Here is a 24039-nt window from a genome sequence, read left to right on the forward strand (position 1 = left end):
AGTATGACCGTGTTGAACCGGGGGTGATCGTGCTAGAGGCGAACTCTGTGGATTTCGCCCACTTCTCGGGGCTCCGTGCGTGTTATGCTAATGCACCCATGTTACAGTAATTAAATTGTATTAAATCGTACTAATTTTTTGCTCTCCGTGCTGGACGCGAATCGTGCTGGACAAACGCATGTTGGACACGAGGGTACTGTACTCATTTATTTTCAAATGTGTTTGAAATCCCATGAGATTAGGGGAAGGGAACAATAGGATATAACGCATTACCAACTTTATAGGATCAGGCTTCCCCCTAGTTAGATTATTATAGGGAGGGTCTGCTGTACAATCACTCAGAAAAGTAAAGTCATCCCTTAACATTCATGGTTTTGAATATCTGCGGATGGCTAAAAAAATATATATATATATATATATATATATATATATATATATATATATACATATATATATATATATATATATATATATATATATATATATATATTTTGAACTCTGCTGACACTGCAAAATTATCGCAGGCACAGTTCATGGCTGTTTTAGTACAGTAATGGCATTATCCAGTGAATGAAATAAACACTCTTCCTTTTGGAGGGAGCTGGGATGAGCACAGTTGTCAGATGAGGCCATGCAGGAGTACATTGTTCTTTATTTTCAACTTTTAGTGTTCATGTATTAAAAAAAAGTAGTTGTTTAGTGTTCTTGTATTAAATAAAGTGGTTGTAAACATGCACATAGGGTTTTTCTTTAGTTATATAAGGAAATGGGGGGTCCAGGGGTGTTTTTAAAGGTTGGCAGCAGATATTCGCAGATTTTTAACATTCACAGGTGTCTGTGTTACCTAACCCCCGCAAATGTTAAGGGATGACTGTATCCATACTCACGTGACTGCAGGACTCCACAATGAGTAGAGTGATTCAAACAGTGTCGATATTTCATATTTCGTCGTCCATTGTGTCAAAATGACTTAAGTCACTTTAGTAAGGATACGTTTTTTTGAGCGAATGTTCATGGAAAGTATAAATTCAGTTGGGGAAGTAATCAATGAAGGTCAGGAGATATTCGACTGGTGGGGGGACTACAGGTACTGAACTTTAAAAATTATCCATAACTGTTAACATGAGAGCTGAAATTATACTGGTACATTAAGGTTGGATAAGAGAGGAAGAGTGATTAGAGATGTTGAAAGAAACTACAGTCATCCCTTAACATTCACGGTTTTGAATATCCGCGGATGGCTACAGAAAAAAAAAAAAAAAAAAATATTGAACTCTATAACATTATCCCATGCACAATTTTTGGCTGTTTTAGTACAGTAATGGCATTATCCTTTTGGAGGGAGCTGGGATGAGCACAGTTGTCAGATGAGGCAATGCAGGGGTACACTATTCATTATTTTCAACTTTCAGTGTTCTTGTATTAAATAAAGTAGTTGTTTAGTGTTCTTGTATTAAATAAAGTGGTTGTAAATATGCACATAGTGTTTTTCTATCTATCTACCTATTGCCAGACGCCATAATCCCGTACAGGGTGGCCATTTGACTCTTGAGTTATTTGTTTTACAGGGAGGGGCACTAACCCTCCACCAACCCTCTTGACATGTAGGGAGCACGTATGGTTTGGTTATATGGTTACCACCCAGCGTTGTAAATGGTTTCTTGGCTAACAGGAAACCATTTGGCTTGTCACTCAAGGTAAAGTCACCTGTAACGGAAAGAAAAGCATTAAGTAGTGACAGGAAAGTTCTTTAGTTATATAAGGAAGTGGGGGGTCCAGGGGTGTTTTTAAGGGGGGGCAGCAGATATTCGCGGATTTTTAACATTCACGAGTGTCTCTGTTACCTAACCCCTGCGAAGGTTAAGGGATGACTGTATCTGTAGCTGATGACATAACAGGATGAAATGATACTGGAATGTTAGGACTGGATAAGAGAGGAAGAGACTCATTAGAGATGGTGAAGGAAGTTTTAAACACCTAAAAGCTGCAACTGGAGAAGTTATTAGTTTTCTGGAATTTGTTGTCTGACATGGGGAGAAGTCATCGAGGGCCTCTTCTGTTGTATATTTTTTGCATATAAGGGTGAAACATGAAATCTGAGTAAGAAGGATACATTTATGCTGTTAAGGTTGATGTCCAAGCAGAAAATAAGGTATCAAATATAGACAGAGTTCCCTACTAGCACAGGACACAGGAGATTGAAGGCATGTAGTGTTTAATGTGTACTGCAGGGGTTGGCAGTCAGGGAAAAGTACCCCACTGCAGGTAATTTCAAGTTTTCAGGGGATAATGAGACCCATCCGGTTTAAAGCGCAGTAGTTGGCTTGAATGCAACTTATGTCTAGAAATTGAGACCAGCCAATTTTGGCAGGCTGACATGATGCCCTTTCCCCACTCCTTCCAGACTAATAGATGTTAGACTTTGATATCTGGATTATCATATCAAAACACAAAAATTACTTTATTTTCTGTATGACTATCGTATACTGTTTATGTAAAAGCAAAATGTTGTCAACCACTGGAACTCCTGGTAATGTAGGACTGCTCCAGATATGTCATACTCAGAATTTGAACTGAAGTTTGATTTAAATCCTCCAGAAGCAGGGACGACCCCAGCGAAATACAGGTATACCCCGGTTTAACGACGCAATTGGCTAAGAAAAACCCATCGCTAGGCGGCGTATCATATCTCAGGGTAGAGTTAACATGTAAAGTACAGGGATGAGTTTTTGAGCCTTGGGCTCCCCCTCCCCCCCCAACCAAGACCTAAACCCACCTAATGAGTCCAAAAACATGTTTCTAGCTAACCTAATCCCCCAAATAGCTTTAAAACAAGCTAAACTAAACCTAAAATCAGTGAGAGAAGAGTTTTGGACAAATGTGCAAGTGTGCATGGAAAAGTTTGGAAGGAATGAGAGAGTGTTTTAGATCGATTATATGAATGGTAAAGTAGGGAATGTGAAGGTGGATGGAATAGTTGGTGAGTGGGGTGTGCCTGCTGTGACAGATGAAAATGGCAGTGCGTTAGTGGACATTTGTGCTGGGAGGGGGTTGGTGATAGCCAATACCCTCTTCAGGCATAAAATGATCCACAGGTATACATGGCGGGTGATGAGAAGGGTGGGTGATGAACTGAATGAAAGGAAGGCAATGATTGATTATGTGTGTGTGGATGAAAGGATGCGAAGATGTGTAATGGATGCAAGAGCTTATAGAGGTTCGGGGACTGGACTTTCTGACCACTACTTGGTGGTGGCCAGAATTAGGATACAAGTAAGATGGAAGAATAGAAGAAGGGAAAGACGAGAGGAAGGAGTAGTTGCAAGGAGAGTGGAAAGGTTACAAGAGGATGAGAAAAAGGCAGAGTATAAGAGAGAAGTGGAGGAACGATTGGGCAAATATGAATTGGAGCAGATGGGGGACGTGGAAGGTGTGTGCAGTATATTTACACAAGAAATATGTGCAGCATGTGATGTGGTGTGTGGGACGAAGAGAAGACAGAGGGGGGTGCAAGGAACAGCGTGGTGGACTGAAGAGGTGAGACAGGCTGTGGCACAAAAGAACAAAGCATACAATGAATGGATGAGAAATAGGGGCGTGGAAGAAGTTGAGAGGCGGAAGAGAGAGTTATATGTAGAAAGAAAGAGAGAGGTGAAAAGATTAGTAAGAGAGAGTAAGAGGAGAGTGGATAAGGAATTTGGAAGGAATTTGAGTGTAAAATGGAGGGACTGTAAGATGATGTTCTGGAAAGAGGTGAAGAGAGTAAGACAGGGTGGAAGTGAGGTTAGCAGGGGAGTGAAAGATAAAAATGGTAGTTTACTAGTGGAGAAGGGAGAAAAAGTGAGCAGATGGAGAGAACACTTTAAGGAATTGTTGAACATACAGGATGGAAGTAATGCGAGTATAAGTGGCTGGGGAATGGCTGGGAGAAGGAGGGAGGTGAGAAGACAGGAAGAAATCAGTAGGATAGAAGTTGTGGAAGCAGTGAAGAAAGTTAAATTGGGGAAAGCCCCAGGAATTGATGGAGTGTGTGGTGAAATGCTGAAGCATGGGGGAGAGATAGAAGTAGAATGGATGTGGAAGATGTGCAGATTGGCCTGGGAGGAAGGTAGAGTCCCGGAGGATTGGAAGTCAGGTATAATTATTCCCTTGTACAAAGGAAAAGGGGAAAAAGAAGTGTGTGGTAATCATAGGGGCATTTGTCTTCTTAGTATAATAGGAAAAGTGTATGGTAGGATACTTATTGACAGAGTTAGAGAAAGAACAGAGGAATTAGTTGGAGAAGAACAGGGAGGCTTTAGGAAGAGAAGAGGTTGTGTAGATCAGATATTCATTCTTAGATCTTTAGTGGAAAAGTTTCTAGAGAAGGGAAACAAGTTGTGTGCGGCTTTCATGGATTTGGAGAAAGCATATGACAGGGGGGATAGACAAGGATTGTGGAAAGTATTAAGAATATATGGAGTAGATGGAAAGTTATTGAATGCTGTGAAGAGTATGTACAGTATGATGGTGCTAAGGCTGCAGTGCGTGTGGATGGTGAACTAAGTGAATTTTTCTCTTTGGAGGTTGGGTTCAAACAGGCATGTGTCATGTCTCCATGGTTGTTCAATCTGTTCATGGATGGGGTAATAAAAGAGGTACAAGGTAGGGTAGTGGATGTTGAAGTGGCCCTGGTGAGAGAGGATAGTGTTTGGAAACTCCCTGTGCTGTTGTTTGCAGGTGATACTGTGTTGTTGAGTGAAGATGAAGGGGAGCTGCAAGGCTTGGTGGATGAGTTTGGGAGAGTGTGCAAGAAACGGAATCTAAAGGTGAATGTAGGGAAGAGTAAAGTGATGGTCTTTGAGAGAGGTGAAGTCAGTGAATGTACAGTGAGGTTGGATGGTGAGGAATTGGAAAATGTGAGTACATTTAAGTACTTGGGTAGTGTAATGAGTAAGGATGGAGGTTTGGAGGGTGAAGTGCTTGAAAGGGTACAGCAGGGAAGAAAGGTTGCTTGTTCTTTGAAAGCAGTGATAAGAAACAGGGAAGTGAGCATGGAAGTGAAAAAGTTACTACATGACAGTATTGTGATACCAACTCTAACGTATGGAAGTGAAGCTTGGACATTGTTGGAAGGAGACAAGTCAAGAGTGAGAGCAGTGGAAATGAGTTATTTAGAGGAGCCTGTGGAGTCACATGGAGAGACAGGCTGACGAATGAGGATATAAAGGAGCGTTGTGGTGTGGGTGTGGATGTGATAAGAAGTGTTATGAGGAACACACTGAGGTGGTTTGGCCATGTGGAGAGGATGGAGGGTGAAAGACTGACGAAGAGAGTGTATGCGAGTGAGGTGGAGGGGGGAAGAAGGAGGGGGAGGCTGAGGATGAGATGAAGGGATGGGGTGGAGAGGTATATGAGAGAGGGGGGTGTGAGTTGGGAGCAGGGCAGTGAAATGGTGGGGGACAGGACGACGTGGAGGCGATTTGTTTGTGGCCACCCTAAACGGGATTGAGGCGTCTGGCAATAGATAGATAGTTTATAACTCAACTAAACCCAAAATAAAATCTGAAAATCGTCAAATACACGTCTGGAAAAAATGAAACTTAGTAAACCGTAGTCCAAAATGACAATGTTCACCCCAACTATGAGTAAAACACATTAATCTATGTCTAAAAACAGTTTATAAATAAACCTAAACACAGTATTTAAGTCTAAAATATCGTCAAAAATCAGTTTTTAAAAAAATCGAAACCCGTCGTTAACTCCTACAGTAAAGTACACAATTCGCTCAGCAGGTCTGTCCCTCCAGCCGCAAAACAGGGTCGATTTTTCAACTTTCACCAAGGTAAAAATTTTTCTTTTCAAGAGACTGAATTTACACACCTGAAAATGTATGTTTCAGCCAGATTGACCAAATAGTTACTGCACAATCGCCCGTCAAAGATACAAAAAAGTTACCAGTCCTCCATGGCCGAAAATAGAAAATGTACAGAAAATGCATTATTTACAGTGTATATATATATATATATATATATATATATATATAAATTAATGTCAATGTGAAGTGTGTTCCCTAGGCATGAAATGTCAGTGTGGCATATGCCCATAGCAACAAAACAAGCCAGGTGAAAAGTGGAGGTGGAGTGTGTCTGGATGGAGGGGGGAGGAGGATGGAGGGAGAGGGGAGAAGGGTTGCCATGCACACGCACCGCTGTAGGGGGTATGTTGGGGTATGGTTGGTTGGGAGGGGACAATGTGGAGATGACACAATGGGGCTGAGGGAGGTAAAGTGATGGTGGTGGTGGGGGGGTTCCTTCTCCCCCACCTTAGGGGGCCAATCACGTCATACCACCCCAGACACTATAGCTCTCATTGATTTAATCCTATATACATCACAAAAGGGGTAGAGTTACCCTCCCCCAGTTTTTTGTGTGTCTTTATCGATTGTGCGGGATAGGCTGGCGTGTCAAATTACGCAAAAGCACAATCGTGCGGCATAGGTCTTTAGGGGTTAAATTGGGGTTTGGCCATCGTTAGGTGGGGTATGGTGGTATTTCTACCCCCATCACTAAGCCACAGTATTGTATCTTGGGGTATACCTGTATTAGCCATGCCACCTTGAGATGAGCATCATAGGTCATGGCCACAAAAGCATTCTCTCTCTCTCTCTCTCTCATATAGTAGGAGCTGTTCCTGTAGAACAGGTTAACGGCAATGCTTGAGTCTTGGCATGGGTTATTAGTCAGATGTAATGACAGACCCTTGGTGTAACGGATGAGGAGATATGCACTGAAGTGATATGACTATATGGACAGAATACAGGAATACAGACTGACAAAAAGTGTGTTTAAAAATGAGTTGCTTGGTGATACTGTGAGAGGATGACCTCCTAGCTACTCCCACTGAGGGAATCCTGGAAAGGAATTTGGTGACCATAAGACAGATGATAAAGAATATCATATATCATCTTCATTTTCTACCATATATCAGTGAACACCTTGTAATACAAATGCTCTCCAAACCCATATACTAGAAGAGGTTTCTCCCCCAAGTTGAACAAAATTGTCTGGAGTTAACCAGGTTATTTAACCTGGTTAATAGGCAATTATCCATCCTACAGGTCTCCCTAATGTGTAGATATGTTTGGCACAGTCTTGAGCTTTGATTTGCACTTAACAAATTAGAAGGTTACTAGAAATAGGTTTTAATCACCTTGTGTTAACCATGTGTTAACCATATTTTCCCTTTAAGGATTAGGAAAACCTCTCACACTATGCTGGGGTAAGTGCAACAATGTGAAGCTCCCCAAAACTGAGCAGTATGTAGGTGGCAAGACTCAGTAAGAAAGGTGTCTGAGTTGAAATGATCTTATTATATTACAAAAGCATTTCACTCTGCTAAAGAGGGTAATTCAGTACTGCATAATTTGTGTTGGTTATCTTTTCATATTAGTAGGTTGATAGAGTAATATCCTTACCTCTATGTATTCACGGTTCATCCAGTCCTGTTTTATTTGTTGAGTGATAGCTTGATTGCGTGCAGCGGACATCTTACAAAAGAGATTTTGATGATCCTGAAAAATATAGTGCATATTAATGTAATGAATAATTCATTCATATGGTATTGTACTGATGCAGTACTGCATAGTAAAACCTCAGTTTGCATGTACCCAGTATGCACTAAACACGTTTTGTGCGAGAAGATAACTCCTGATATGTCTCAGGAAATGCAGGGTTGGGTGAGGGGCAGGAGAGTATGTGCAGGATACTCCTAGAAGTCTGCCTCTGTCTGTGGCCATCCCTCCCTCATATTTCCAATGTCAGACCAGTAGACACATGTTCACCCTCACTTACAATAAGCAAAACATGGTTGTGTTGGATATTGCTAAAACAAGTGGTCATAAATCAGTGCTAGTAAACTTATGGAATGTGAAATGATCTGCTTACACTTGAACAGCTGACCATCCACAGACAGTACATGTGTGTGTGCACACACACACACACACACACACACACACACACACACACACACACACACACAAGAAAAGAAAAGGGATAAAAGTAAAAAGCAAAATGATGATTTCTACCAAGAACTGGTTGAAGTGGAGACTCACAATAGACTGGTTGAACGTGTACACAAACTAGAAATGGCTTTCAAAAATGAAATTGATGAAATAAAGAAGCAAATGCACTTGCAAAAGGAAGAGATAGAAAAAATGGGAAGGGAGGCCAATAAGAAAGACACAACCATCAGTGAACTAACAGTGGAATTGAATACCCTTAGGAAGAAAGTGAGTGAAATGGGAAGTACAGTAGTTAATCACGAGAGTGTTATGGAAGAGTTAAAAAATGACACAGAGACAATTAGACAAGCAAGCAGTCTTATGGACCAGAGCAGTGATATTGAGGAGAAGATAACACAGGTGAATGAAGCTGTGCAAAGCTACAAAAATGATGTAGAAATCACATATGCTGAAATGGTGAAAGTAAAGAAAGACTTAGAAACAAGGGTGGAGGAAAAAAACATTAAAAAGGAAGTGAAAAGAATAATCCAAAACAATCCAAAGTTAGTCAGAGATTCAGTAGAAATAAATAAATCAATAGTAATCACTGGTATAGAAGAGGAAGAAATTAAAAACAAAATCACTAGAGACAAAAAGGAGATGGCAAATGTAATGAGCTTACTGAAAGAAGTATCAGAGGAAATCTGCAGTAAAGACATAGAGGAACACAAAAGGTTAGGGAAATACGAGAAAAGCAAGACAAGACCTCTAAAGGTGACTTTCCAGAGTGTAAACACTGTGGAAGAGATACTAAAAAATGCAAAGAATCTTATGGAAAAAGAGGAGTTCAAAAATGTATGGATAAAAAGATGTCTAACACAAGAGGAACTGGAATTACTGAAAGAGAAAAGGGAGAAAGCAAAAACAAAAAATGAGGGAAGATCAGAAGAGGAGAAGAAGAAATTTTTTTACAAAGTAATAGGATTGCAGGTACGAAAGTGGTACACAAACAGGATGGAAGAAAAAGGAGGAAGTTAGTAGAACCATGTCATGACAAGTATATAAACAAAGTGATAAAGTTGATGTACTCAAATGTGGATGGAATGGTATCTAAATTACTAGAGATGAATGATTATGTCAGAGAAAATGAACCACAAATAATATGCCTAACTGAGACAAAATTAACACCAAGGATATCCAATGACATACTAAACTTAGAGGAATACAATATATGGAGAAGAGACAGAAATTTAAAAAAAGGAGGAGGAATTATAATATTAACTAAGAAAAATCTAAAAGTCAAGGAAATAAACCTAGATATACCATCACAAGTAGAACTGATTGCAGTAGAGATCGACACATCTGAATGTAAAGTAATTGTAGCCAATTTGTATATGCCACCCAGATCAAACACATGGGAAAGAGACGAATATGAGGACCTGGCAGAGAGTACAATTCAGAGTATAAGATCATTACTACATAAAATGGAAGAGAAATCAGAAAGAATTATACTAACTGGGGATTTCAATACAAATATAAATTGGAATACTCTAGATATAAGTAGCCAAGGAAGCTGTTGGGACCAAAAGCGCCTGCATCTCGTACAAGAGTTTTTCTTAACGCAACATGTGAGGGAAACCACTAGAAAAAGAGGACTTGATGTACCTTCAGTGCTAGATCTAATATTTACTAGGCAAGAAAATGACATTGACAGTTTAATATATCACCCTCCACTCGGCAAAAGCGATCATGCAGTACTAAATTATAACTTCAGGATAGCATATGACATAGTAAACAGCAATGACAGTTACAAAAAGAGACTAAACTATAAAAAGGGAAATTATCAAGACCTAAAGAAGTATTTCTTAGAAGTTGATTGGGAAAATGAGCTTAGAGGACAAGATTTAAATGCTGTATATAAAAAATTTTGTGAATTTTATGAAATAGGAGTCCAGAAGTACATCCCACAGCACAAAGAAGCAGATAAGAAAATACAGAAATGGTTCAATACAGAATGTAAAAAAATCTAAAGAAAGAAGAGATTTGTTGTGGAATAGATACAGAAGACACAATAGTGAAAGGGCGTATAATGATTACAAACAGGCAAGAAACGACTATACAAGAATAAGGAGGGAAGCCCAAAAACAGTTTGAGGAGGATATAATAAATAAAAGTAGTGATCAACCAAAGCTGTTTTACAGCTATATCAGAAGCAAAACCAAAGTAAAAGATATAATACAATCCATCACGGACGAGGGAATCACTTATACACAAGAGAAAGATATTTGTGAAGCACTAAATAAGAATTTCCAATTAGTTTTTACAGAAGAAAAAACTTTGAGAGGGAATATGTGGAACACGCATGTCCACACATACTACCAGATATACAAATAGCAGAAAAAGTAATACAAGAGGAGTTAAGTAGATTAGACAGAGGAAAAGCAAGTGGTCCTGATGAAATTTCATGTTGGGTGTTACGAGAATGTGCAAAGGAGTTAAGTAAACCATTATTTTTAATTTTCAAGAAATCCTTGAGTCAAGGGAAACTACCTGATATTTGGAAAAAGCAAATATAGTCCCCTTATTCAAGAAAGGAAATAGACAAAATCCTCTCAACTACCGACCAGTATCACTGACCAGTGTTGTAAGCAAGGTATTAGAAAAACTTATAAGAAAAGCTTGGGTAAATCATCTAGAAGAACACAGTATGATAACAGAAAGACAGTTTGGTTTCAGAAAAGGAAAATCATGTGTTACTAATCTGTTGAGCTACTATGACAGAGTAATAAACACAATACAGGAAAGGGAAGGATGGGTGGACAGTATCTATTTAGATTTCAAGAAAGCTTTTGACACAGTACCACACCAAAGACTTTTATGGAAACTGAACCATCAAGGAGGAATTCGAGGCAAACTGTTTTGTTGGATGCAAGACTTTCTCATAAAAAGAGAAATGAGGACAGTACTAAGAGGAAACTACTCATCATGGAAAGAAGTGACTAGTGGAGTACCACAGGATTCGGTGCTGGCACCAATCATGTTTCTAGTGTACATAAATGATATAAACAGTAACACTGGAAATGAGAGCTATCTGAATATGTTTGCAGATGATGCAAAAATACAAAGGAGAATTACTAGCACAGACTCTTGTAGGGAGCTACAAGAAGAATTAAATAAACTTCATGAATGGAGTAGTACATGGCAAATGGAATTCAATGTGGACAAGTGTCATGTAATCAAGTTTGGTAAAAGTGGAAAAAGACCTGATTGGGATTATAAGTTAGGAAATAAAACCCTATACACATCAGAAAGAGAAAAAGACCTAGGTGTGATTATCAATAACAGACTATCTCCGGCTGACCACATCAGCAAGAAGGTACGGAACATGTATACACTGCTTGCAAATATGAGAATAGCATTCACATACATAAATGAAGACATGCTAAGAAGGATAATAACATCATTCATTAGACCAACCCTGGAATATGCATCAATAGTCTGGAGTCCTCATCTCAAAAAGCATATAGACAAGATTGAAAAAGTTTAAAGGGCCGCTACAAGATGGATACCAAGCTTAAGGGACCTAAGCTACGAAGAAAGACTAAATAAACTGAATCTACCAACACTACAGGAGAGAAGGAAAAGAGGTGACATGATAATGCTATATAAGTGCATATCAGGAAAGGAGAAAATAGACATAAATGATTACTTAACATATGGAGAAGCATCAGCAAGAGGACACTGCAAAAAACTGCATAAGAAGAGAGGTGATAAAGACGTAAGGAAATTCAGTTTCCCAAACAGAGCAATTGATCAATGGAATGCACTACCGAATGAAATAGTGTGTGCCAAAACAATTCACAAATTTAAGGATATGTACGATAAATATGGTCTAAGACACGGGACAGTATGAGCTTGACTCATTCCTGTAAAGATACAATTAGGTCAGAACAATTAGGTAAGAACAGACACACATACACACACACACACAAAGAAATGTAAAATATTGGAAATGGGTAAAAGTACCAAGAGGCCATCACTGAATTATTTGATGGGCAATGAACCAGTCACAAAGGCGAGAGAGGAGAAAGGTTTGGGAGTGCTGGTCCAGGACAATTTGTCACCAGAAAAACATATTAACGAGACAGTTAGCGAGACGTATAAACTATTGACTAACATAGGAGTAACTTTTCATTATATAGATGAGGAGATGAAAAAATTGATAGTGGCCATGATCTGCCCCAGGTTAGAATATGCAGCAGTAGCGTGGTCCCCACACAAAAAGAAAGAATAAGCAAGATTGAGAGAATACAAAGAACAGCAACCAAAATGGCCCCCAGTCTGGCAGATCTGTCATACAGAGAGAGGCTGGAAAAGCTGGATTTGCCTTCCTTAGAGGAAAGGAGAAAGAGAGGCGACATGTTTACAGTATTCAGGACCATGATAGGAGTAGATAAAACTGACAAAGAAGATCTGTTTGTATGGGATAAGAGAGTAACAAGAGGAAACAGAATGAAACTGAAGATGCCAAGCTACTTGAAGGATATCAAGAAATATAGTTTTCCTTATAGATGTATAGACCTGTGGAATAGCCTGGACAAAGAGATCGTCCAGTCAAAAAACTTAAACGAGTTTAAAGCTAAATCTGACTTATTGAGAAACAGAGACGGCACCCCACGAGCGTAGCTCATTTCCTGTACAGTATATCACAATTAGGTAAATTAACACACACACACACACACACACACACACACACACACCATTTGCTGCCCGCTTCTTGTCTCTCACCTCATTCCCATCACTAACTGTTTATAGTAAGACCTCACTATACCGGACTAATTGGGGCCCAAGCCATTTCGAAAAATGCAAAATTCCGATAAAAGCGACATCCGGACTTCCCCCTGCTAACCCGGACTTTTTCCGATATATCGGACATTAGTCCAGATAGCATGAATGGTTTTTAAACTGTTTTGACTACCATTGCGGTACTGTACTGTGTTATACCTTCACTACATTAATCAAATGGTATATTGTAATTTATATAATAATACTGTACTGTACACTGACAAACATGTCTTTTATTTGCCTCATTGTGGTGAATACTGTATAGCTGAAGTGGTCAGGGAGTCTGGACTGCTTCTGGCTTTATCAGACTTTTTGATATATAGGAATTTAGTCTGGTAGCTCCTCAATTCCGATAAAAGCGAGATCCAGTCTATTGAAGTCCATTATATTGAGGTTTTACTGTATTGTCTTCTTTCAGCTAGTTTTTTTTTTTTTTTTTTTTTTTTTTTTTTAAAGGTAGATAAGTCATTACCTGAAGATACCCCCTTCCCCGACACCCAAACAGTGCTCCGTTGCCTGTCATGGTAAGTGATCACTACATATTTAGCATTTGTACATTCTAATAAACTTTTTTATGCCTATGCACTAATATTCCTAGAGATTGTATGTGCACTACAGTGAATGTCAGGTATGATCAGGAGGGAGTAAAAATTTTTCAAAGATTAAAGGGGGGATTGTGAAAAACTAGGTGATTTCACAGTACCAGTTAGCCATATAACATGGGTTTCAATATCGTAATATGTGCTTTTCAGTTTGCATGGTAAAATTTCCAGATACATTAGACATGCAAATTTAGGGTCTACTGTACTGTATATGGTTGTCTAACCATGAGGTTAGTGATTCTGTGACTAACACCCAGATTTTTAAACTTTTCATCCCCTTTTAGATGTATGGGAAGGACCTCCATCACTGAATTGGTATTTTTAAAAAAATCCTAGTGGCTCGAAGGGCAAGGTCTTCCCTTCGAGCAGCCAAAATTATTTGAGCTTGACGGAGTCATTTTACCTGTCTCTTCAAAAATCCCTTCGCAGTTCTTGTAGTTTATTGTCTTGAATATATTTAAAATGTCGATGAAAGGAGCAGATGGGAGACGTGGAAGGTGTGTGTAAGATATTTACAGAAGAAATATGTGCAGCATGTGATGTGGTGTGTGGAAGGAAGAGAAGACGGAGGGGGGTGCAAGGAACAGCGTGGTGGACTGAAGAGGTGAAACAGGCTGTGGCACAAAAGAAGAAAGCATACAATGAATGGGTGAGAAATAGGGGCGTGGAAGAAGTTGAGAGGCGGAAGAGAGAGTTATATGTGGAAAGGAAGAGAGAGGTGAAAAGATTAGTAAGAGAGAGTAAGAAGAGAGTGGATGAGGAATTTGGAAGGAATTTGAGTGTAAAGTGGAGGGACTGTAAGAAAATGTTCTGGAGAGAAGTGAAAAGAGTAAGACAGGGTGGAAGTGAAGTTAGCAGGGGAGTGAAAGATAAAAATGGTAGATTACTAGTGGAGAAGGGAGAAAAAGTGAGCAGATGGAGAGAACACTTTAAGGAATTGTTGAACGCAGAGGATGGAAGTAATGCGAGTATAAGTGGCTGGGGAATGGCTGGGAGAAGGAGGGAGGAGAGAAGACAGGAAGAAATCAGTAGGATAGAAGTTGTGGAAGCAATGAAGAAAGTTAAATGAGGGAAAGCCCCAGGAATTGATGGAGTGTGTGGTGAAATGCTGAAGCATGGGGGAGAGATAGTAGTAGAATGGATGTGGAAGATGTGCAGATTGGCCTGGGAGGAAGGTAGAGTCCCGGAGGATTGGAAGTCAGGTATAATTATTCCCTTGTACAAAGGAAAAGGGGAAAAAGAAGTGTGTGGTAATCATAGGGGCATTTGTCTTCTTAGTATAATAGGAAAAGTGTATAGTAGGATACTTATAGACAGAGTTAGAGAAAGAACAGAGAAATTAGTTGGAGAAGAACAGGGAGGCTTTAGGAAGGGAAGAGGTTGTGTAGATCAGATATTCATTCTTAGATCTTTAGTGGAAAAGTTTCTAGAGAAGGGAAAGAAGTTGTATGCGGGTTTCATGGATTTGGAGAAAGCATATGACAGGGTGGATAGACAAGGATTGTGGAAAGTGTTAAGAATATATGGAGTAGATGGGAAGTTGTTGAATGCTGTGAAGAGTATGTACGATTGTGCGAAGGCTGCAGTGCGTGTGGATGGTGAACTAAGTGAATTTTTCTCTTTGAAAGTTGGTTTGAAACAGGGATGTGTCATGTCTCCATGGTTGTTCAATCTGTACATGGATGGGGTAATAAAAGAGGTACAAGGTAGGGTAGTGGATGTTGGAGTGGCCCTGATGAGAGAGGATAGTGCTTGGAAACTCCCTGTACTATTGTTTGCAGATGATACTGTGTTGTTGAGTGAAGACGAAGGGGAGCTGCAAGGCTTGGTGGATGAGTTTGAGAGAGTGTGTAAGAAACGGAACCTAAAGGTGAATGTAGGGAAGAGTAAAGTGATGGTCTTTGAGAGAGGTGAAGTTAGTGAATGTACAGCGAGGTTAGATGGTGAGGAATTGGAAAATGTGAGTACGTTTAAGTATTTGGGTAGTGTGATGAGGAAGGATGGAGGTTTGGAGGGTGAAATGCTTTAAAGGGTACAGCAGGGAAGAAAGGTTGCTGGTTCCTTGAAAGCAGTGATAAGAAACAGGGAAGTGAGCATGGAAGTGAAAAAGTTACTACATGACAGTATTGTGATACCAACTCTAACGTATGGAAGTGAAGCTTGGACGTTGTTGGAAGGACGCAAGTCAAGAGTGAGAGCAGTGGAAATGAGTTATTTAAGAGGAGCCTGTGGAGTCACGTGGAGAGACAGGCTGACGAATGAGGATATAAAGGAGCGTTGTGGTGTGGATGTGGATGTGATAGGAAGTGTTATGAGGAACACACTGAGGTGGTTTGGCCATGTGGAGAGGATGGAGGGTGAAAGACTGACGAAGAGAGTGTATGTGAGTGAGATGGAGGGGGGAAGATGGAGGGGGAGGCCGAGGATGAGATGGAGGGATGGGGTGGAGAGGTATATGAGAGAGGGGGGTAGTGAGGTGGAGGGGGGAAGAGGGAGGGGGAGGCCGAGGATGAGATGGAGGGATGGGGTGGAGAGGTATATGAGAGAGGGGGGTGTGAGTTGGGAGCAGGGCAGTGAAATGGCGGGGGACAGGGCGACTTGGAGGCGATTTGTTTGTGGCCACCCCAAACGGGATTGAGGCGTCTGGCAATAGATAGATAGATAGACTTACAATGACATACTGATTTTTAAGTGCTATTTGTATCTCTTCCAAAGTGTTACCCATGTTGTTGGAGATGTGGAGCCAGACATAAGCAGAGCAGACAACATACTACCTCCGATATTCATCCAGTCTTGAATGATCTGACACTGACAAATCATATACATTATGGCCCAGGTCACACGACAATTTTTTTCAAGAAACACTTTGCTTGTTTATTTGCCCAGAAAAGGAATATCTGCCACAGAGGTCACACAAGTGGTTTGGCTCATGTCTTCCAACTGGCAAAAAACAAGTGAGCACCGCCATGCCAGTACATGAGACTGATGTTAGCAAGTAATTCTTATCTATCTATCTATATACCTAGGCTGCTTCCCCCAAGGAAAGGGAGGTAGCCGAGACAGGACGACACACTCTCCATTTACTCATCCATTTAAACACATTCATTCACATCTTAGCCCCAAAGGGGAGAACGGACAGATCCTCACCGCACCACACCGCACAAGGGTCAACTGCGCAATGCAATCAGTGACATCCGCAGCAGGGCCCGACAGCAGAGCTGGTTTACCCCTGCCACATCATAACATACCCATCCCCTTACCCGCACCTGACCTGACTAGCTGATCAGACCAAATGCGGGAGAATATCCCCTCAGGGCTGCGTCATCACTTATTTATTCACAATTTCTCTCCATTTATTTCTGTCACGCACAGCCACTCTTCCTTGCTCGACAGACATCCCTCTCGCATCCAGCGCTCTCTTCACACTATCCATCCATCCTATTCGTGGTCTTCCTCTCAGCCTTACACCTCTCACATCAGATCTAGTTATCTTTTTCACCAATCGCTCATTATCCATTCTCTCCATATGCCCAAACCATCGCAACACCCTCTGCTCAACTCTACCAGCCATCTCCTGAACAACTCCAGTTCTCCTTCGCACTTCATCATTTCGCACCCGATCCATACGCGTCACTCCACACATACTCCTCAGACACCTCATCTCCATTACATTCAAACTTTTCCTCTCTGCTACACCCATATTCCATGTTTCAGCCCCATATAATGCAGTCGGTACCACAACACCCTCATACAGCCTTCTCTTTACATCCATTCTAAGCGAATGACATTTAAACACTTTTTTCATTCCTCCCAGCACCTTTCCTACTTCATTTATTCTAAACTTCACTTCTGCATCTATTCTTCCATCCACAGCAACATGTGACCCTAGATATTTAAAACAATCTTATACTTACGAATAACAACATTAAAGTTAATAATATTCCTCAGATATAATTTATTATCAATATATTGTCTTGAGGAATGAACACTGCTGCAGTGTTGGCCAGAATGGTGTTTATGGCTGAACACAAACCAACAGAATGGATGTGGTGGCAACCTTCCACATCTCAAATGTGTTGTGCTTTCATTATCCAGCATAAGATATGTATGCTTTGATGTATTAGTTTATAAATTTAACGCTCCACCATACCAAATATCAGCAGGATGGGCCATTTTAGTTTAACAGGGCTACCAACCTGAACATTTTCCCTTCCCTTCCAAGGGAATCTGTTTGGATACCGATGGAAATCAAAACTCCTTCAACAGGGAGGGAAAGTTTAAGGAAGAGATTATTTTCAAGAATACGGCTGTAAGTTCCTTAATTGTGGTTGGCAAATGCAGGTGTATATTGTTGATAGTGTGTGATTTTTGTTTCCTTTCATAAGATAACTAATATGAAAAGAGATGAAGGAGATTGTCATCCTTTCATTGCACAGTATTGAAGTAAATATGGTGACTAATATGGAGAAAGACAAAGGAGGTATTGCTTTAGATACTCCAGTCCTTTTGAACTGTGTCTTTCTTCATGTGTTTCAGAAAGTTGAGAGTGGCAAGGGGCATAATATTTTACAGTAGACCCTCATTTTACACTCAGTTTACACAGCTAGTGTACCGGGAATTTTACAGTGCAAATTGAAACACACCAATCATGCAGTTGAAACTCACGTTATATGGCTAATTAGTATGGAGAAATTCCAAAATTATCCTAAAGTCCCCCTTGTGGTCCTGTTGAAAATCTGTGCCCCTTCCTGATCATACCTAACATTCACTGTTGTACACATAGCTACAACCTCTAGGATCATCACTGGGCATATAAAAAAGATTAATTAAGAGTGTACAAAGTGGTAAATAACTAGTGATAATTTAAAATGACAGCGAACAGAGTGATGTTTGGGTGTCAGGGACAGGGTTTGATTCAGATGACACCTTATCTACTTAGAGTAGACGAAAAACTATTCTGATAGCATGAAGTAGTGAAAAACTTGGGTGCAAGAAGAAAAAGTACTTAGTGAGTGGTGGCAGTGAGGGGAGAGAAAAGAGAGACAAGCAGCAAGTGATTCTGTGTGTGTGTGTGTGTGTGTGTGTGTGTGTGTGTGTGTGTGTGTGTGTGTGTGTGTGGTGTGGTGTGTGTGTGCATGCGCACACATGTACGTGTGTGCATTTTTTCCACATGACAGGGCATCATGAAATCACCTGTCCCCACAATCAGTGTTTATTTGCCCCCCCCCCCCCTTTTCCCCGGGATGTGTATAAGAACAGTACACTCAAGTCTCATTGTACAACTTTTTGTTATGTGATAAATCGCTAGTGATAATTAAAAAGTTATACACTTTCAGAATTACGATGAAAAATTAGTCACGATTTTGCTAGAACATAATTCCGACAGCGATCTCCAAGACTCTCGTGGGGATGCAGTGACGCACACAAGCCAACAGTCAGCTGTCTGAGACAACTTGGACACCCAGTGTTTACATTTGCTGTGATCATCTGCCTTTCATTCCATTTTGTACATGAAAGGCCACTGAAACCCCATTGCTATTGCCTGATTACAGTGCATGTGCTCTTAATAAATAGTACAGTGTGTGATATTAAGTGTTGCAATAACTTTTTTCGTGTGTAAAATACAGAAACTTGTGTCATGGAAATGTCTGCCTTACGTACACAGCTTCCCGGTCAGCTAATTTAGCCAAGATGGCCACCCAGTGTTTACATTTGCTGTGGTCATCTGCCTCCCATTCCATTTTGTGCATGAAAGGCCACTGAAACACCATTGTTATTACCAGATAGCAGTGCAAGTGCTTACCAGATAGCAGTGCAATATTAGGTGCAGTGATAACTTTTGTGAGTGAAATACTGAAACTTGTGACTTGGAAATAGTGTGTGGCAAATGTGGTACCCCACATGGAAATAGACAGTTCATTACATCCAACTATCTATGGCCAGACACCTTAATCCTGTAAGGGATGGCCACAAACAAAACACCTTCATGTCACCCTGTCCCCCCACCATTTCGTTGCCCTCCCCACCAGCTCACATCTCCCTCTCTCATATACCTCTCTACTCCATCTGTCCACCTCATCCTCAGTCTCGCCCTCCCTCTCCCCCCTTCCACCTCACTCACATACATTCTCCACATTAGTCTCTCATTCTCCATCCTCTCCACATGGCCAAACCACCTCACTGTATTTCTCCCAATGCTTTCTATCACATCCACAGCCACACCACAACATTCCTTCACTTCCTCTTTTGTCTGTGTGTTTTTCCATGTAACTCCACATGCATCTCTCAGATAACTAATTTCCACCGCTCTCATTCATGTGTCCTTCCAATAAGGTCCAAGCTTCGCTTCCATACATTAAAGTTGGTATCACAATACTGTACAGTCATTCACCGCTTAACACCGTTCGCTTTAAGAATATAATGGAGGGGGGGGGCATCCAAAGAACAGGATGTAGCGAGTGTATGTGGGCACAAAGCAGTGTTGCTGCGTGACGGCCAGCCAGCATCCCAAAACAAAGTGACTATGCTGCTGGCCGTACAATACACATGTATAACCTAAACAGATACACTGTAATAGTGTTCATATCTCTTAATATTTTTCTTTTTTTTCTCTGTTTACATAAAAGCAGTAAAAACTATACCAAAAAGCAGTAAAAAGTTTACCGTGTAATACTGTCATTAGCACCAGCCGCAGGCAGCCTCCTAGTCGCATGTTTGTTGCTGCTTTTGAGTGTTCTTGCATATCCTTGCATCAAATTTACATAATATTACATATTGTATTATTGTCGTCATTTGGGCATTTTATATTGTTCTCTGCTTTAAAAGTAATATACAGTACAGTATATACCATATACCTGTATATATATATATATATGTATATACAGTAATCCCTCCCAGATCTGACGTAATAGAGCCAAAGGCATGTCTGGGATTTGGGAAGATGCCCCCTGGACAGGTACTTATGGACCAAAACCAAACCTGACTTTGAAAACCACCTGACTAACTCCCTACCGGACCTGCACAGCACCTATTTAAAACCCTATTCACACAAATAAGGGACAGAAACCATGAAATAAATGTAAAGGAACCAGAGAATGAGAAATTAGAAGTGGGTGTGGAAAATATTTACCAGTGTACAGGGTACTTATGACATGTCCGTGGCCATCAAGATTAACCTGCCTCCTTTATGGCTCTGAAAATGGTGAAGGTGCACTTGAAACACGTACAGTAATCTAGTGTTTTTCTGCACTTAATCCTTTGCAGTGTGAATTATAATTGTTTAACACTGCACTTGCTGCTCTTACTTGCACCACACCAGTTGCAGCACGCCAGTGTTGCACTCTACACTTAATCCTTTGCACTCTGAATTCTAATGGCTTAATACTGCACAACACTAGAAATTCCCATGTGGTCTAGTGGCAAGGTATATCAGTTTATTCACTGTTTATTCACAAAAACGAGCACGTGGCACAGCCACGGCAACGATGTGCAGTCACAATGGTACTTAGGCGGGACTGGGGAGGGGAGAATGCAGGGGCGCTCTACTATGCGCCAAAGCACAGCTGTTTGTCACCGCGTGGAAATTAAAGTAAGGATGAACACATATCAGCTCCCCTTCCCCCAAAGACCCTGAGCCCAAAATGTCCGGGACTTGGGAGTTCGGGTCGTAAAGGGATTACGTATACAGTATATATATATATATATATATATATATATATATATATGCAGTAATCCCTCCACTATCCGATGTAATAGAGCCAAAGGTATGTCCGGAAAGTGGGCCTCTGCCTGCCAGACTGGTACTTATGACCCTAACGCAGCCTAACTTTGAAAGCCACCGAAATAACTCCCTATCGGACATGCATAGCACTTATTTAAACTTATTTAAGACCCTATTCACACCAGTAATGGACATAAAGCATGAAATAAATAAAAAGGAACCAGAGAATGAGGAATTAGAAATATGGAAAATACTTTGCAGTGTACAGGCTACTTACAGCATGTCTGTGGCCACCTCCTCTAAGGCTCTGGTAGTAGTGGAAATGCTCTTGATGCATGTACAGTAATCCGTTGCTTTGCTACACTGTATTCTTTGCACTGTGACATATATATATATATATATATATATATATATATATATATATATATATATATGTATGTATATGTATTGGCCATTTTTGCTCAGTTTATGAGTTAGGTTCATTAACCAGCGCATGGCTTGGGAGGCCAGTCGGATGACTTTGACCATTCGGTAGGGAGGCAGATGGCCATTTTTGCTCAGCTGGTGAGTTAGGTTGTTTTACCAGTGCCAGGCAGGTGACTTTGATCATTCAGTGAGGAGGCGGAAGCCCATTTTTGCTCAGCTGGTGGATTAGGGTCTATTACCAGCGTGTGGTCAGAGAGACCGGCTGGCCACCCAACTGTATACAGTGTACAGTGCATAAGTTATGGTGGTCACTTAACACCCAGATCACTTAACTCTTAGCCAGTGGCAGAACAATATATAGACTATGCAAAATGTACTGAAAAATTACTGGGAGACTATGTAGACACTTCCTCCAAAATTATTCCCTGTAAATCCTAGCAAAGACTGTACAGTATATAGTTGGCAGTGTGTAAGTATTGTAGAGGCTCAGATATCCATAGCTGGCAACATACAGGTCACAGGGGCTTATACTGTGTAAAGTTGTTCACTCACTGAGTCAGTCAGTCTGTTCCCATCTCTTACAGAGGACACAATGCTCCTTTGTTTCTCCAGTAGACCTCAATTTCTAATTTTTTTTTATATTTGGATATTGTAGACATAACCATGTCCACACAAGGAGGAACATGAGTGATGATAAGATACAACTTATTCTTGATCAGGATTTGGATGATAATTTCATTGCTGATACCAGCAGTGATTCTACATCAGATAGTGATGGTGATGACACTGATAGTGTTGATGAATCACAACTGGAGACTACAGAGGAACCAGATGATATGTTGATGGTAGTGATGACAGTGCTTCAGTTGCGTGGTTGAGTCATTCTCCAGTTAGTAGAAAATTATTGCCATTTACGAGTACTGGCGACACGGGTCAAAGTAGTTTTGCAAAATCCTCAGGACCCACTGGAGTTTTTTTAATTTTATAGACAGAGATATAATTGAACATATGTTGAGAGAAACAAACAAATTTGTTGTCAAGGTTTGTGAAGAAAAGAGACGGAGGGGGAAAGTGATGAGAAAGAATAGAGATCTGATGTGAAAGGAAACTAATGCTGGGGAGATATATATCTTTTTATGATTGGTCATTTTACAAGGCATAGTAAAGAAGCCTACAGTCAGCTCATACCACTCCACCAACCAGATGCTTGCAACACCCTTTTGCTATGTTAATGCAACTGTTCCACAGTGCGTTAGAGTCTATATATAGATTATGTTAAAACCTTATAATATGTGGTAGAGTCTATATAATTAGAGATTATGTTAAAACCATACATAATGCGGTGTAACTGTATTTATGTTCCAGTCCTGTGGTCGGGGGCATCTATATAGACTTTTTTTTTTTTTTTTTTTTTAAGTGCTTCTCAGCAACTGCTGCCACTGGCTAAAGGTTAACGTCCTATTTTTCAGAACGTATCATGGACGCTAAACAGCACATGGCTGTACTGTCATGCAGTGACTTTCTTACTTCTGTGCTCACTTCCCTATTTCTTATCAGTGCTTTCAAAGAACCAGCAGCCTTTCTTACCTCTTGTACCCTTTCAAGCACTTGAACCTCCAAACTTCCATCTTTACTCATCACACAGGCCAAGTACTTAAAAGCCTTCTTATTTTCCATTTCCTCATCATCCAACCTCACTGTGCATTTAGTGACTTCATTTCTCTCGAAAACCACAGCTTTACTCTTCCCCCCACTCATGTTTAGATTCCATTTTTTACACTCCCAGACTCATTCAACAAGTCTTGCAGTTCCCCTTTGTCTTCATTTAACAGTACAGTATCATCTGCAAACAACAGAATAAGTTTCCAAACATTGCCCTTTCTCACTGGGACCACTCCAACATCCACAGCCCTACCTTGTATCTCTTTATAACCCCATCCATATACAAACTGAACAACTATATAGACATGACACATCCTTGTTTCAGCCCAACCATTGGGGGGGGGGGGGAACTTAGGTTTGGAGTGTGTAACACTTTATGACTGGATGCCTTTCCTGATGTCTACCAATGACTCTTGGGTGGACTTGAACCTCCAACCCTTCAGCCAGAGCAGAGTGTTTTAACCCACTGAACCATGGCGACTAGAACAATCACTAGGTGATGGGAGGGCACTACCTCTCCCAGCAGGGTAGCAACCCAGGCAGCGCACAAACTCTAAACCCTTCAGTCTTAAGTCAGGCGCTCTACCACTGAGCCCCCCCCCCCTCTCCTGCTAATGACTGGATTTGAAACTGTGTCAGTATGACCTTCACAAACAGAGCCCAACACATTACCATGCACACAACAAGAGGACTTAGGTTTGGAGTGTGTAGCACTTTATGACTGAATATCCTTCCTGATGTCTACCAGTGTCCCATGGGTGGCCTTGAACCTCTGACCCTTCGGCCAGAGCAGAGCACTCCAA

The 24039-nt window shown here is 40.7% G+C and overlaps 2 protein-coding genes across 3 annotated transcripts in view; one reads left to right on the forward strand and one right to left on the reverse strand.

The window, feature by feature from the left end:
- The window catches only part of Nup133 (nuclear pore complex protein Nup133), a 600491-nt gene that overhangs the window by 218430 nt on the left and 358022 nt on the right, over nt 1-24039 (forward strand). The gene's annotated exons all lie outside the window — the stretch shown is intronic.
- The window catches only part of HSPC300 (hematopoietic stem/progenitor cell protein 300), a 56836-nt gene that overhangs the window by 12731 nt on the left and 20066 nt on the right, over nt 1-24039 (reverse strand). For both annotated transcript variants that reach the window (XM_080274698.1, XM_080274699.1), the window contains exon 3: nt 7457-7552. In XM_080274698.1, coding sequence (XP_080130824.1) covers nt 7457-7528 — 72 coding nt within the window. In that variant the 5' untranslated portion in view covers nt 7529-7552. The remainder of the gene's footprint in view (nt 1-7456; nt 7553-24039) is intronic.

Source organism: Coenobita brevimanus, chromosome 59, assembly GCF_032717465.1.
Source record: "Coenobita brevimanus isolate Jiangsu-jjx chromosome 59, ASM3271746v2, whole genome shotgun sequence".
In the NCBI taxonomy this organism is placed as follows: Eukaryota; Metazoa; Arthropoda; class Malacostraca; order Decapoda; family Coenobitidae; genus Coenobita; species Coenobita brevimanus.